The 16,973-nt window shown below is 43.2% G+C and overlaps 2 protein-coding genes across 2 annotated transcripts in view; both read left to right on the forward strand.

Annotated features, from left to right (window-relative positions):
* The window catches only part of Ganc (glucosidase alpha, neutral C), a 58,031-nt gene extending 44,599 nt beyond the window's left edge, over nt 1–13,432 (forward strand). Inside the window, exons 18-24 of the mRNA XM_075961867.1 lie at nt 972–1,036; nt 3,321–3,397; nt 5,544–5,618; nt 8,748–8,861; nt 9,958–10,070; nt 10,770–10,873; nt 11,455–13,432. Coding sequence (XP_075817982.1) covers nt 972–1,036; nt 3,321–3,397; nt 5,544–5,618; nt 8,748–8,861; nt 9,958–10,070; nt 10,770–10,873; nt 11,455–11,564 — 658 coding nt within the window. The 3' untranslated portion in view covers nt 11,565–13,432. The remainder of the gene's footprint in view (nt 1–971; nt 1,037–3,320; nt 3,398–5,543; nt 5,619–8,747; nt 8,862–9,957; nt 10,071–10,769; nt 10,874–11,454) is intronic.
* A 1,778-nt stretch (nt 13,433–15,210) lies between these two features.
* Nucleotides 15,211–16,973, forward strand: part of Capn3 (calpain 3) — a 43,489-nt gene continuing 41,726 nt past the window's right edge. Inside the window, exon 1 of the mRNA XM_075961897.1 lies at nt 15,211–15,859. Within this exon, the coding sequence (XP_075818012.1) occupies nt 15,530–15,859 (330 nt within the window). The 5' untranslated portion in view covers nt 15,211–15,529. The remainder of the gene's footprint in view (nt 15,860–16,973) is intronic.

A 16,973-nucleotide genomic window follows, 5' to 3' on the forward strand; every position in this document is an offset into this window, starting at 1 on the left:
TAAGAGCATTGGCTGCTCTTTCAAAGGTCCTGAGTTCAATTCCCAGCAACCACATGGTGGCTCACAACCATCTGTACTGAGATCTGTCACCCTCATCTGCGGGCATACATCAAGGCAGAATGTTGTATACATAATAAATAAATAAATCTTAAAAAAAAATCTTTTCCTTGGGGCTGGACAGATGGCGCAGCAGTTAAAAGTGCTTGCTGTTCTTGTAAAGGACCTAAGTTTGGTTTCCAGCATCGATGTCCAACTCCAAGGGCCCCAGGGCCTGCTTTTGGCCCCTGAGAGCACTTGTACCAAATGGTACACACACACAACTAAATTAAATCATTCTCACAAGTTAAAGATTGTTAGAACCACTAAGTTGCTATCTAGACATAGATATTGAAAGTTTTGCTGTTTTATGAGCCTAAGTGATTCCTAGATGAGTTCTATTAAACAATAACTGTTTTAAAATTTTGGCAGGTTCTCACCCTCACCCAAAGTGTTACCAACTTGAAAGCAATGAAAAATAGTTCCTTTCATCTAAATAAATAATGATTAAATGATACATAAAAGTCAGTGACTGCAAGAAATGGCACAGAATTATCATTATAATAAAATATTATTTTTTGCATTTATTTTACAACGAAGAAATTGGGCATTTAGACTTGCCTTAGTTTTTGCCTGTTAGAGTGATAGTTACTCAACAGTCAGATAGGAAAGCAACACATAATGAAATTCTCAATATCCTATTAGGATATTCAGGTTGGTAGAAAGCTCTTTCACATAATAAATATAAAGTAACCATAGCAACTGCTCATAAGCTCTTTGGCCATATGAAAAAGAATACTGGCTCTTTGGTACTTTCCATCTCCTTTCAGAGAGTTACAACACTAAAAATATAAAAATCTAATAAAACACTTAGCACCAAGAATAATAAAAACATAATGATATTTTAAAATGTGAATTCTGTTTTCTTTCTCCAGGCCTCTGTGGGTTGAGTTCCCTGATGACGTAGAGACTTTTGGTGTGGATGATGAATACATGCTGGGTAAGCATTTATCAGTTAATTATAGTTGTGATAGATTCTATAACTATGCTTTCATTATTATATTTTCTAGTGAGAATACCCTAAGCCCAAGAAAGACAACAATAAAAAGAGGATCTTATTTAGCCCAGGCTGACCTAGAACTTACTCTGTATCTAAGGATGAACTGATCCCAAGTACAGGCTTGCCTCATTACACATGGTGCTGGAGACTGAACCCGGAGCCTCATGCATACTAGACAATTACTCTACCAAATCAGCCACACCCCCAGCCCTCCTTCACCAGATAGTGAGACCATGGCTTTTGTTGTAATGTAGCCCTGACAATATAGTTCTTATTAATGCCAAATAAATACATAATATTGGTGGGTATGATTTGATGGTTTGCTTGGGATCCACTCCCCCAAAGCCTGGTGAGATCGCTATGAAAAGGGAAGTATGAGAAGTAGATCAGGTGGCCGTAGTAAAGACACCAAGGAACTTGTGTCATGTGTAATAGTAGACCTCTTTTATTTCCTTGTGAAACAGGGCTTTGAAGCCCAGGTTATCCTTGAACTTGTAATGCTCTTCATCAGTGTCCAGATTGCTGAATTCACAGGCATATACCTACCATGCCTAGGTAGGCTTCTTTATTGAGAATGAACTGTGAAATGTAAAACATGGAAGGTTGTTTGTATTAAGAATGGAGCTCAAGAAACAAGACTAAATATTGAGACCCAAAGAATGAATTGTTCTAAACAGTGGGAACCTCCAAATGTAAATAATAATAATGATGCTGATAATAACGATTATAGTAACAGGAGCCATTGAAGATATCGTTCAGGGATTGCTCTTGTATAATGTGCACGAGGCTCTGTGATCAGTCCCCGGTGCACGAGGCGTCAGCTTAACAGTCCCTGCCTTGGAAAAAGGTCTTTCATCATCCCTTACCTCCTTATACCTTAGTTTCATCCTCCCCACTCAAAATCTTATGTATATTTTGTTTTTCTTTGTACTTTTTCCTATTTCAGTATTTGTTTTAACCCTAATTTATTTGTAATAAGTTTTTAATATCTATCTTCTTCACTTACTACAAACTCCATGAAGGTTGGAACCATGTTTGTTTTCTTTACTCCTATGTCTCCAAAGCCTAGCATGGTGCCTGGAACTCAGTAAATAAATCTTTATTAACTAGAAGAAACAGTTCAAGATAGACACAGCAGTACATGCCTGTAATCCCAACACTCACAATACTAAGGCAAGAGGATCATGGGTTCAAGGTGCCTGGGTTACATAGTGAGATCCTATAAATAAGTCTTTTACATGAATTAATTAGTAGATGCTTTTACACATGTGTGACACCAATAGGAAAGCAAACTCCAGGCTATTCGTAAGAGAAGTACAGATCTACAGTGGTAACTGTTGGAGGACAACTGTGAAGATGATGTGTCTCTGCCAAGGCACCTTCTGAATAGCCAATAGCTAGTCAGGACTTCCAGGGAGAGGGAGGAACTTTTGGGAAGAATCTGAGAGGCTGGGAATTCACCAGCAAGACCCAAAGCAAGTTGGACATACAGTATGGAGGAGAGGTAACAAGCCACATGGCGGAGTGTTGATTAATATAAGCGGGTTAATTTAAGTTATGAATTAGTTGGGGAAAAGCTAAGGCCAAGCTTTCATAACTGATCAAAAGTCTCTGTGTTATTATCTGGGAGTTGGCCATCTAAAGGAAGTCCAACTATAGTAACTGCCCAAGCAAAAGGGCCTGAAGAACTGCACTGACCAGACTTCTAGATAACACCGTGGCCACTCTAACCAGTGCATTCGTAGCAGATGATAAAGCACTGGGAAGGTGCAATGGCGCTTTCTGATTACTGGCATACCAGTAGCTATGCAGAAAATGGCTGCTCAGCCTGTAACCCTAGCACCCAAGAGGCTGCAGGAGCATCATCCTAAGGCTAGCCTGGGATGCAAAGCAAGTTTCAGGTCAGTCTTGGCTACATAGCAAGACCTTGTCTCACAAAACCAAAAACCAGAGCAAATAAACACACAAGATGCAGCAGAATACTTCAGGATCCCTGTCCCATATCATAACAGCCACAGGTGGGTTTAATCTGTGACCTTTTTGGGCCCCGACCTTTTCCTACCAGTGCTTCTCTCTGGTAAATTATTTGTTCAGTTCACATAGTCTCTGCCTTATAGAAGATCACAATCCAGTGATCCTAAGATCACAGCAGTGCTCCACGAAGCCAAGGGAACTTTCAGATTCCCATAATGATACTCAGTTTTATCTCCTCTCCATTTTTTAGGAAGTGCTTTATTGGTTCATCCAGTCACAGAACCACAGACCACCATGGCTTCTGTATTCCTGCCAGGGTCAAATGAGGTAAGAGCAATAACAGACATATCTTGTGTCTCCTAGCTCTCATGCCTGCATTTCTCTTGGGAAAGAGATTGCTCCAGCGTGCAGTTGTGAATTTGTCTCAGATGATGGTAGGTTTTCCACAGTCAAGACTGTCCTCTGGAGAAGATGAATAGGTGACAACGTTAGGGAGGTTTGTACTTCCACTTTGACTTGTAGAAGTGAGTCCTTATGAAGATGGGGGCGTGACTTTAAGGTAGAAGATTTATTCCACCCAGTTACTTTGTGGGAGTCTTTTTGGTGATTCAACAACTAACTTCCTTTTCTAGGGCTCCCAGGTAAGAGTTAGGACCTTGTTTCCAAATCTCATAATCACCCCCAGAAAAGCAATGCTGTAGGGGTAATCAAGTTTGCATGGATTTCCCTCCAGATCTGTTTCTTCTCTGACATTCTTCTTTTCTCCTGCCTTGTGTGTGGTTGATTTGTTTGCTGTTTCCTTTCCCCTTCCTTCCCTTCCTCTCCTCTCCTCTCCTCTCCCCTCCTTTCCTCTTCCCTTCCCTTTGTTTTTCCTCTTTCATCCTGCTTATGGTTACAAGCGTTAAGTTGGGTTATTTACTGTGTGTGATGGGGAAGATGCATGTTCCACAGCTTGCAGGCAGAGATCATAGGACTATTCTGTGGAGTTGATTCTCTCCTTCCCCATCTATGTGGGTTCTAGGGAGCAAATTCAGGCATCCAATCTATACCATTGTTTTCTGAAACACCTCACCAGCTCAAGCGTGAAGTTTTAATGAATCAGTACCACACTGCAGCTTCTGTGATGAGATTTTTAACTTTTTCCCATTTTTATCTTAAATATTGTCTTATTCGGGGGTGGGGTGCAATGGTAGAGGGCAAATTCAAAGGGACAGGAAAATGAAGGGGATGAAGATACATGGTGTAAAAGACACAGAGTAAATAAAAGGAAAGGAAAAGGAAAAAGAAGAACCCTGGAGGCGTCATCTCATCGTTCACGCACACCAGGTTCTTACCTATCATGCATATCTAGCACCTAGCACAGCGGTAGGTTGTTCAGTAAGTAACTTTGAAATGTATAGCAGGACAGGGAATGGTCTTTAGTTCATCAACCCTACCCCTTCAGTGACATCTTCCTCTTCCTTCTCTTTCTCTTCTTTTTGAGATGTAGTCTCATGTATCTCAGGCTATCTTTGAAATTTAAGATGAACTTGGACTTCTGATCCCCCTGCCTAGGATCACAAGCATGTACCACCATGCCCAAGTACCACCCTGCCCAAGTACCACCATACCCAAGTGCCACCATGCCCAAGTACCACCATACCCAAGTACCACCATACCCAAGTACCACCATACCCAAGTACCACCCTGCCCAAGTGCCACCATACCCAAGTGCCACCATGCCCAAGTACCACCATACCCAAGTACCATCATACCCAGATACCACCATGCCCAGTCCATCCTATACTAAGGATTGAACACTGGGCTTTGTACATGCTTTGGGATTTTCTTTTTTTTTTTTCTTTTTCTTTTTTCTCTTTAAGACAGGGTTTTGCTGTGTAGCCTTGGCTGTCCTGGAACTTGCTCTATAGACCAGGCTGGCTTCAAACTCACAGAGATCCACCTGCCTCTGCCTCCCAAGTGCTGAGATCAAACGTGTGCACCACCACTGCCCACCTGGAATTTTCTTAAAAGAATACGGGGGATCTGGTGGTGCAGGCCCATAATTCTAGTATGAGGACTGAAAGGCCTACCTGGGCTACATAGTGAATTCAAGGCCAGCCTGGCTAACTTTGTAAGACCTATGTTCTATAAAAATTAAAGAGACCTGGAAATACATATCAACGGTAAATTCATTAGAATGCATGAGACCTTAGGCTCAATATCAAGTAGTACATATGTGCGTGCATACACACACACACAAAACACACAGGGTTAGGGAGGGGTGTTCTTCCTAACTTCTCCTACAAATTTTAATTATACTTATTTGAACTTTCTTTTCCTTCCTTCCTCCCTCCCTCTATCCCTCCCTTTTTTCCTGGGATTGCAAGACAGCTTTATTGCAGGGCAAAAGGAAATAGTCGTTGGTAAGTGCAGGCTTCTCAGGGGAGAGATTGCCCATACTCTCTTTTCAATAGAGCCTGTTACTTTTTAGGTCTGGTATGACTCTAAGACATTTGCACAGTGGAAAGGAGGGTGTACTGTGAAGATTCCAGTAACCTTGGATACTGTAAGTTATTTTCAGAGTATTATCTTTGACTATTTAGCTGTGTTAGTCTGTTTAGAATACAGCATGGGTAATAGACAACAGAAATGTATCCTCCATAGTTCTAAAGGTACATGTCCGATATCAAAGTGCCAGCTGACTTGGGTCCTCCTGCATGTAGGGGGTGATGGGATGGGGAGAGGAGGGGGACAATGTTCTTGTAAATGGGGCTGGAGAGTTGGCTCAGTGGTTAAGAGTACTATTGTTCTTGCAGGGGACCCAGGTTTGCTTCCCAACACCCATATAGTGGCTACAACCATCCAACACATTTTATCTGGCCACCATAGACAGGAGGCGCACATGTGGTGCACATACATACATATAGGCAAAACACACACACACACACATATATATATATATATACACATACATATATCTAATAAAATAAGAAAGTATTCTTGTGAGGATACTATTCCTATCATAGCAGAACTTATCCTTATGACCCTGACCCCAGATATAGTCACTTCAGTGTATGGGACTTCAGCATAACATATACCTGTACATAAGAGAAAATGGAGTATACTCGTGTTTGCCTTGGGCTGTGCTTGGGAGAGGATTTGGGAAGCAATGAGTGTGACTGCTGAAGGATATAGTGGTTTTTAGAGGTGTTGAAAGGATTTTAAAATCGATTATGGCTGTGGTTACGTGACTGAATATACCAAAGTGGTTTGAATGTATACCCCAACTGTAAGTTTTGAAACATGAATTATACCAATAAAGCTGTTAAGATATGTAAAGAACTTAAAATATATATATAATCTGGCTCATGGCATGGAATATTGAGGATTGTGTCTAAGAACAGCAACACTGAGAACAGAAACAGTGGGCGCTGCAATGCCAAATACAATATCAAAAAGTGAGAAGGACAATTCTGGGCCTCCAGGCAGGAGAACACATCAGTTAGAAATTAGAATCAAAGTGACCACTGCTGAATCACAAGCATGACCTCAGGCCCTGTAGAATAAAGATTAATAGAATAGTGATGTCATTTCTCCAAATTGTCATATAACGAAGTTTTGTTATAAGGAAACTAGTTCCAGAATCAACTTTCAGACCCAGAAGAGACCTTAGTAATCTTATACCCTAATCCCTTTGCCTTAGTCACTGTTCTGTTGCTGTGACGAGACACCACGACCAAGAAAGTATTTAATAGGGGGCTTGCTTACAGTTTCAAAGGCTCAGCCCATCATCATCACTGCAGAGAGCATGGCAAGGGGCAGGCGTGGTGCTAGAGGAGTAGCTGAGAGCTGTAGCTACATCCTGGTCTGTAAGCAGAGACACCGGGCCTGATGAGGGCTTTTGAAATCCCAAAGCCCATCCCCAGTGACACACTTTCTCCAAAAACGCCGCATCCCAATCCTTCTCATTCTTTCAAACAGTCCTACTCTCTGGTGACTAAATATTCAAATATATGGGCCTGTGTGGGCCTTTCTTATTCAAACCACCATGCCCTTCATTTGCACATGAAGAAACTGATAGTCAGAAGAGAAATTTTTTGTCCAGAATCACTACTAGGTTGTGGCAGAACTGAGACAGATCCCTCCCATCCCCTGTAAGTTTTCTGAACTCCGAGTCTGCAGCCCATTCCACTGTAACTTTGTTCTTTGGTTTTGTTTGTTTGTTTTGTTTAAAGAAGGGAGGAATAAAAAGAAAGCAATAAGAGAGTTGGCTTTCCTTCTTGCTGCTTGTGAATTAAGCTGGGGACGGGGGGGCACATCTTGACTACTCCTCCCTCTCCCTGAATCACACATGTTCTTGTCCTCTCTTCCTTGCTAAGACTTTACTCAGAGAAAAACACATGCACTCCTGTGACCTGGGCAGCTCCTTACCACAGGCAAGAGGCTCCCTGGCTCTTCCACAGAGAGCCATAGCTAAGGACTGATAGGTGCGGGCCATGCCCACAGCCACAGTTAGCATCCCTTCTCGTTCCCTCGATGGTTCCTGTAGCAGAAGCGGCTTCTGAGCCTCAGAATTGAGCAGTCATCCTGCTGACAAGCAGGGACAGAAAGTGTTCAGATGCTGTGAGAAGGGACACACGTCACCTCCCCAGACATAGAACATTGTGTACACAAGTTCTATTGGTCCACTTACATAAGCAGAGAAGTCCACTCTTCAGCATGTCTCTAGAGTAACGTGCTTGTTGTTTTATTGACAAGGATGTTAAAGATCGAAACTAGAGTATCCTTTCTGATCAAGTTTAAAAGTTAGTTTTTTAGGGGTAACTCTGGGCCTCTAATGGGATGAGCAAAATGTAAATGAAGAAGAGGTAAGGATAGTGTGCTAGTTAGTTTCTGCCAACTTGACATAGACTAGCGTCACCTGGGAAGATGGAACCTCAGCTGAGGAATTGCCTCCATCAGATTGTCCTGTAACAAGTCTGTGTGGCATTTCCTTGATAGTATGTCGATCCTGGAGGGTCCAGCTCACTCTGGGTGGTACCACCCCAGGGCAGTTGATCCTGGGAGGTATAAGGACTGTAGATGAACACACTCCTGGAAGCAAGCCCTTAGCAGTGTTTCTTCATGATCTCTGCTTCAGTTCCTGTCTTAACTTCCCCTGATGAGGGACTGTAGGCTGTAAGATGATATAAGCCCCTCCCCCACAAGTTGCTTTCAGCCAGTGTTTCATCACAGCAATAAAACCCAAGCTAAGACAGACAAGTATAGACAATAAATTGAGGGATGGTAAACAATGTCCCAATATTTTAAAATATGAGGACTTGGGGCCAGTGAGTTAGCTAAGTGCTTGTCAAGCAAGTCTGAAACCTCAATTCAATTCCCAGAACCCACATGAAAGTGGGAAGAGAGACTGACTTCACAAAGTTGTCTTCTGACCTTCACACACATGCCATGACATGAATTTGCACACACATATACACACAAAGCAATAATTATAAAAATAAATAAATAATTTTTAGTGGACCATTTTTAGTTGAGCCATTTTCTTTTTATTTCACAGTCCCTATGCTTGCCATATCTCTGTCCAAAAATATTCTTTGCTTGAGTCTATGTCTGTAAAGAGTATGGATCTCGTATGGTGACATAAAGTTCCTTGTATGGGTGTGTCATCCCTGAGAGTGCTGCTCTGTTGCAGATACCAGTGTTCCAACGAGGCGGAAGTGTGGTGCCAATGAAGACCAGTGTGGGAAAGTCCACAGGCTGGATGACTGACTCCCCATACGGACTCAGGGTTGCTCTGAGCACTCAGGTATTTGGAAAGCCAGGTACCTCCCCCGCTTCCGTTCCATCCCTTGACCTTTTGAGGGTATGAAAAAGTAATGAGTCTCCTAAGAAATAGTACCCCCAGTGTTTATCTCAAAGTTAAAGGTTGAATCATTTCTGAATCACTGTAAGGTCTGCCTTTCCTGGCATCTTTTGTAGGAACTCTGAGATCCAGGAATGATGCAAATATATTTCTTGGTCTATCTCTCAGGTCAGCATAGGCTGTTAGTGGAAGAACATTTTTTTTATGCAGCCTGCCCCAGAAGATTGGCTCTGATTCAGTCGCCTACAGAAGAGGGCCATAAAATAATGTGTCGTAATTATTTTTGGTATACCCTAACCCATTCAGTGACTTCTATTCTCATCAGGCAGCTCAAATCACTAAAGTCTCCTTGAATATGACTTGGGAGTGTTGTCTTTTGAGCCAAGTGAAGCCTGTGTTATACACATCTCTTACCCATTTACCGAAGTGCCTTACAGAGCCAATTACAATTCTTGTTATAGTTATGCTTATTTCTATTAATATTGTAAAATAAGTAAATTACAATTTTTGTTTCCTATATATTATTGCTCTAATATCCATGTGGGGTCCCAGAATGCAGCAATAATCTAGAGACCTCTCCTGCAGCAAATACTGTTAATGAGTAACCTGACATGTGGAGGGCTGTGGTGTGTGGCTGCAAAAGCGGTCCTTTCCCTTAGAGTAGGAAGGGCTTCTAAAGACAGTTGATTTCATCTGCTATACAGTGATATTTTTCAGCTTCAGTTCTGTTCTGTGAACTTTCCTGTTACACTCTAGGATAGTGTTTTTATGAAAGCCATTACTGATCATACTTCATATCTAAATTTCCTTCAACAAAGTCTAACTCTTTGTGCTCCTCTTATGTAACCTCGCTGTTCATATTATTTTGTTGTCTACTCGGGAGTGACTGGATGTTGAATGTGTAAGGACTTGTGTGTAACTTTGTACAGCTTTTCGGGCGTTTCACTGAGTTTCAGATGTTATTCTTTCCCTTTGGAAGATGACTTTTTTTTCTATAAATTTATTGCCCTGAGCAGATCCTCTGTGGTTCACTCTGCAGGATTCTGCTGTGGGCGAGCTGTATCTGGATGATGGCCATTCATTCCAGTACCTCCACCAGAACCAGTTCTCCCACCGCAGGTTTTCCTTCTGTTCCGGTGTTCTGACCAGCAGGTGAGGCTCTTCTCGGATTATGCTACCCTCCTGGCATCTTCAAGTAAATGGATAGCTCAAGTTTTAAGTCGCTATTTAGCGGATTGAGAGGTGGTCTGTGGGTTAGAGTCCTGGTCGCTCTTGAAGAGGACCCAAGTCCACTTCCCAATATCCATGTGGTCTGTAACTCCAGCTGCAGGAGCTCTGACCCTCCTCCCTCTCTTCTGTCCTATAAGGGCATGTGGCACATTTACATACCTGTAGCCAAAACATTCATGTTAATTACTAATAGAAAATCTTGAAGATATTATTTATATAAATGGTGAAGGCCATTGTATTTTCAATTGCTGACCCTGGAAGCTTTTTCTTTTTCTTCTCTTCTCTTCTCCAGCTGCCTACAGAATGAAACTACTTAGCTCAAGTATTCGTTGATACCTTCATTCTTCCATGCACCAATTAATTAAATATCTGGTTTCTTTAAGTTTGATTATACGTCCAAGCCATCCTGTGTCTTTTGTGCCCTTTAAATGGTTTAGGGAGATTGACGTGGCCACTGATTACCCAGTCCCTGCTACATCTCTTTGTCTTACTGAATATGGCTCTTTTACGGACCATGACTCCATAGAGACAGACAGGAAGAACTCACAAGGATGCTGACCTGGTGACCAATTAAAAACCTCGTGCCTCTCCTTTTCCTAATACCATCTGTACCTGTTTCAGGTGTGCTGATGAGAAAGGCCGTTATCCCAGCAAGTGCATAGTGGAGCAGATCTTGGTCTTAGGCCTAAGGAAGAAGCCATCTTCTGTGACTACTCACTCATCTGGTAAGCAAACAGTTTGTTCTGACTTACACCTTTGTCCTGTAAACCCAGAAGTATCTGCAGTAAAGAGATGGTTTGTTCCCAGACTGTGAAACTATGCTTAGCTCAGACAATCTGCCCTTCCTTGGTCAGTTCTCTAATCTAGAGAGAGTAGGCCAAGCTGCTTCTCTTCATGAATTGGTCTTTCTGCCCACAGTTAATATTTACTAAGAAAAATTATTGAAGGCCTATAATAGTATCCTAGGTGTTTCTTAATTTGTAATAGGTTACAGCCATCTTCAGCCCTGGAGAATTCTTAGTCTTTTAAAGAACTAATTCGAGGGATGGAGTAGAATTTTGTCCTCCCTCACCTCCTGCGTTTCTTGAACAAATCACTTTGCTCCTTACAGTTTCTTTCTAACAAGGATTATACTCCAATGAGATTTTTCATGTTTTAAAACAGTCACAGGAGTTCATGACTAAAAGTACTGATGGCTTCTCCTAAGTGAGGGGTAACATCGCCTCCAGACAATGTATCAGATTTGGAAGGGAGATTATTTTTCTCCTGGTTTCTCACAGTATCTTTTTATTGTCTTACTATTTAGATGGTAAAGTTCAGCCTGCAGCTTTTACATACTACGCCAAAACATCCACCCTGAGTCTGGAGAAGCTCTCCCTGAGCATAGCTGATGACTGGGAGGTCCATATCAGATGATGGGCAGGTGCCCTGGTGATGAGGGTGGGAGCCTCTGGACCACTCACCTTCCTGCCTCCCGTGAGATCTATGCTGCCATCCAATTGGCTTCCTGGAAAAAATGGTATTTTATCAAGTATACTGATGGCCAGTAGATTTTAGATTTAAAGATTTCAGGTTTGGTGGTCCCTCCTGTAGTCACAGTACTCAGGAAGCTGAGGCAGAAGGATTGTGAGTTCAAGACCAGCTTATGCTGTATCACACAAGACCTTGTCTCAAAAAATCAAAACTAAGATTTCAGATTTTACATCTAAAGATGTATTGTTGGAACGCTGTATAAACACCACCCTTCCCACAGACCACAAAGCCCTGAGCCATTGCTAGAGTTCAGTGTGCAGCCCGACCTGGAGCTCCTCAGGAGGCCCATGTGTGGGGCTTGTCTCAGTGCTTGCCGCAGGCTGTGCAGCAGTCACTCTGGCTGTTGCAGCAGCAGAACTGCCGAACCAATCTCCAAATCAATGACAGAGCCTGCTCCTCTCAGGGTCGCCCTCCACCACAGCAATGCAGGCATAGGGCCCTCTCCTGCAGACGCCCTCTCCTGCATGGTCAGGGCTGCGGAAAGCTCTCCCTAGACAGTGACTCGGGAGCTCAAGGGTTGGTGTCCCTTTCTTGCTTCTTACACTCAAAAGTACCAAGTCAATCTTCAAATTCAGATGTACTCCTTTTAATTATATTTTACTAAATACTCTCTCCTAATCAAAGAATATTTATAACACGAATAAGCTATAATTAGTAATAATGAAATAAAAACCCATGTTCCACAGGTGAACTTCAAAAATAGAACACAGGACTGGGACTATCATAACACAAGTAAGAGGCACTTGTTTTAGACACAGTCAATAATCAAAATAAGGAATATTTTAATGCATGTCTTTAAAAATCAAAATGAATACAAAAAACCCAGGCTAAGCAAAAGATTTTAAATAAAGTGTTACTGACTTCCTCTTGCAGTGAGTTCCGATATGTCTTGGCACGGTCTTGAATATTGTAACATAGCATTGCATCCCAATGCTTCTGGCTCTGGAGACCCCAAGACTCCCTGCTGCCTGCTTCAGCAGCTACTGGGGAGGCCTCAGTTCCTCAGCATATGAGCCTCCCACCATATTTCTTCCATGTAGCCACCTGCAGCTGCTACCATTCTGCCTTCTCTTTCCTTAACCACAGCACCCCCGCTGCTTCCACCCATACAGCTTACCATCCAGACCCAGCCCAATTCCTACAACCTGATACCCCAGCCCTCTAGTACCCACTGGCAGCGATTTTGCCCTTCTCTGAAATGCTTCCCCACAGATAATTGTGCCCTACTTTACATTCTCAGGTGCCTTAGTGCTAAGGATGACTGTGTATTTCCTTACTAGAGTGTATATTCCTTAAGATCATGTTTATTGCTCTCATATCTGGTATACCACTATGGCAGTTTAATGAAAAGTGCTCCCTATAGATTTGTATGTTTGAACATTTTGAACATTGGTGGCACTGTTTGGGGAGGTCGTGGAACTTTTCAAAGATGCATCATTGCTGAAAGTATGTCATTGAGGGTGGGCTTTGCTCAGTTATAGCCTCACTCCAGTTCCTGTTTGGCTGCTCTACGTCCTGTGTGCTGTTGAGCACTCAGCCACCTGCTCCAGCACCTGCTGCCACACCTCCCTCGCTGTTATGAACTCTCCCTGTGGAATGTAAGCCAAAATAAATTCTTCTGTAAGTTGCTTTTGGTCATGGTGTTTTACTGCAGATCCCCTCTTCATTTGCTTCCTGGTCATGAGGTAGATGTTTTTGCTTTGCCACAAGTTTCTCCCATGCCACAAGTTAGCTCCCAACAGAACTAATTGTATGGGCGGGGGCCTCTAAAATGTGAGCCAAAATAAACCTTTTTGTCTACATAAGTTAATTATCTCATTTATTTTGTTGTAGTGATGGACAGTTGATTGACATCATGAGTGAATGGTCATTCAACCCAGCCTAACCCCAAAGTGATGTAAATTCAGGCCTTTCCTAACCCCTTGCTGAGTGCTTAAGACACCCTGACAGCATTTTAAATGCATTACGTGAGTTAACTTGTTTAATCCTTACACCAACCCAACAACAGACTGTCTATCGTCATACCAGTTTTACACGAGAGAAGACTGGCTCGTGGGAAGAAAGGACAAGGTAACTCAGCTAAAGTTACACACTCATAGCCATTAGTGGCCAACCTAGACTTTGAACCTGGACAGCCAGCCTTCAGAAACTGCTCTTCTTTATTCTCCTTCAAGAGTAGTGATACCTTGGGCATTTTCTTAGAGGGAAGGAAGACAGGTTGATAGTTCCAGTAGCTGAGACATAGGTTTCCTTCATGTTACATTAACAAAATTCATAAACCTAATCATACTCTCTTTCTTTCTGTGTGTGTGTGTGTGTGTGTGTGTGTGTGGGTATATGTGTGTATGCATGTTTCTGTGTGTGATGGGGGTATGCACATGTACACATTTACCCTTGCACACATAGAAGAGGACAACCAGGGGTGCTGGTCCTTGCCTTCCACCATATTTGAGGCAGGGGCTTTTTGTTGTTTGCTGCTGCAGGGGCTGACAACCTGGCCCGTTTTAGGGGTTTGCCTGTCTGTATTCCCACCTCTCCCTGGATGCACTGAAATGGTAGGCATGCTACTGCACCTTGTTACATGGAAGCTCAGATCCTCAAACTCATGTCAACTGCTCTGCTGCCAATTCATCTTTCCTGCCCAATGCCCCCTATTCCAGCTGTCTCTTCCCACCCTTTCCCGAGACTCCTAAACTTGAATCTGTGAAGCTGGTCACTTAGGAATAGGCACTGCTACAAGTTCAGACAAGCCTCTCCTCAGTCAGACTTCAGATGGGGAGGGCGAAATGATGGGTAAAAAGCCAGGAGGAAACCCAGCGAGCAATTCCCTTCCCCAGCTACTATCATTCTCACTAGTAAGCCTTGAGGCTGAGTCTAGACATGACGTCCTAGGACTTGACACCAGCCTGGCTCAGTATCCATTTCCAGCTTCTGTCTAGATGCTGATGTGGTATGGCTAAACAAATAACCTAGTAGGGTACACATTGTATAGTAGGCTTGGTCTCAGTGTGTGTCAGAAGCAGGAGGTGTCTAGGTCCCAAGAAGGGAGGGATTTCCCTGACTGAAAATTTTGCTGAGTGGCATTTTCTAGCCAGTTGGACTGAAAGCTGATTCCAGAACATTCTAGAAAAGATACTCTAATATTAAGTGACATTCTGATATTCTAACATTTTATAAAGTAAAAATCATGCCCTCTAAAACATATGGAATATGCCCCCAGAATTCCCATGGCTTGGATTCCAGCTAGCTCTTCAAATACTGTTTTCTGTGTGTCCGGTGACCACTGCTTCAGTGGCCTACTTCTCTCTCCTAGTCCATAACCCACTTAGCTGGGTTCTTGTGTTCACCTGTTTCAGATACTCTCGTGTCTTGACAACACAAGTTCTTAATGTCAAGTAGAACTGCCCAGCTGGGTCCTTCTCTGCCTCTCAGTCCGTCCGCACACTGGCCCCTCTGCTTTCATGCTCACCATCTCACTTCACGTCTATTTTTAGTGTTCCTGGCTTAAGCGTCTTCAGGCCACTGAAACACAGCCCTCATTCTCTTTCTCTCCCTCTGGCAAGCATGCTGCTGGTAGGAGCCCCCAGGTAGAAACCGCTTTGAAATCCTTTAGTGTTAGTGCCTCTCCTTCAGGAACACCTATGGCTCCGGGATCACTGCTCGACTCTTTAAGCTTCTCATAAGCCAGCTAGCTTTCTGACAGGATTTAAACTTCGAAGTGAGTGTGGCCATTTTTTCTCTCAATTGAAAGGATCGCTTCAACTTCCGCGTTGTAATTGCTTCCTTTCCTTGAAGGGAGCTGAATCTTGTTCTCTTTAAAAAACGTCATCCTTCCAAAGTTGCCTGCCATGCCGACCGTCATTAGTGCGACTGTGGCCCCGAGGACAGGGGCTGAGCCTAGATCCCCAGGACCTGGACCCAGGTCCCCAGGGCCTGGGCCTCACCCAGCCCAAGGAAAGACCACCGAGGCTGGGGGTGGACACCCAAGTGGCATCTATTCAGCCATCATCAGCCGCAATTTCCCAATTATTGGAGTGAAAGAGAAGACGTTTGAGCAGCTCCACAAGAAGTGCCTGGAGAAGAAAGTTCTCTATCTGGATCCCGAGTTCCCGCCAGACGAGACCTCTCTCTTTTACAGCCAGAAGTTCCCCATCCAGTTCGTTTGGAAGAGACCTCCGGTGAGTAGTCTGCTGGCTTTGTAGCCGGCTAGAGTTTGCCCTCAGAGAAGTCCTCCCACTCAGCACCTCCCCACACAGCTGTGCACATGGGCACAGGGGGAAGGATCCTGGCAGGGGCCTGCTGGGCTCTGGCTGCAAGAGTGGAAAGGGGAGGACAGGGTCAAGTCCAAGAGAGGGCAGGCCGGGCTGCTTCTCTCTCGCTGTCTCTCTTTCTGCTTTTCATGAAAGTAATCAGATCCCTGATTCATCACTAAAATGGCCATCTTTTCCCCAGAACCGGTTCCAGAATGTCCAGAGATACCTTCTCTGCCTAAATATATTGAGACTGCTTCCGTTTCTCAGGTTAAAATCATGAGATGTTGTCCTTCAGTTTGCCAGTGGCCGTGGATCTCTGAGACACAGAAGCCAGGCAAAGAGGAGCGAGGCAAGATGACCTTTTCCAGCACAGAATCCTGGACTTAGAAGAATTTTTGTCTGTTTACCTCACTGCACAGATTAGGATGTCAAGGCCCAGCATGAAATAAACCCAGCACATGACAGGGCCTGGGTGAAACCCTACTCGCTAGCCTCAGGCTTTCTCTTACAGGGATCCACCAGGGGAAAATTATGTTCCCCTGGCTCCCTTCTCTGATCATGCTTCCAATGTGACTCTTGGTTTCGATACAAGAAACATTTCAGTCACAAAATAATCCGGAGCTGTGCATAGAGCTCACTCGGTGGTGGAGATCCGCTTAGCATGTCTGAGGCCCCTGTTCGTCCCTGACACTGCTAAAAAATGGATGGATGGATAGATAGATAGATAGATAGATAGATAGATAGATAGATAGATAGATAGATAGATAGATGATAGATAGATACGTAGGTAGATAGATAGATACGTAGATAGATGATAGGTATATGATAGGTAGATAGATAGATAGATAGATAGATACGTAGATAGATGATAGGTATATGATAGGTAGGTAGGTAGATAGATAGATAGATAGATAGATAGATAGAAGATAGATACGTAGATACATGATAGATAGATAGATGATAGATCTGTAGATAAATACGTAGATAGATACATAGATATGCAGATAGATAGATGATAGATAGATAGATAGATAGATAG

This window comes from Microtus pennsylvanicus, chromosome 2 (assembly GCF_037038515.1).
Source record: "Microtus pennsylvanicus isolate mMicPen1 chromosome 2, mMicPen1.hap1, whole genome shotgun sequence".
NCBI classification, from domain to species: Eukaryota; Metazoa; Chordata; class Mammalia; order Rodentia; family Cricetidae; genus Microtus; species Microtus pennsylvanicus.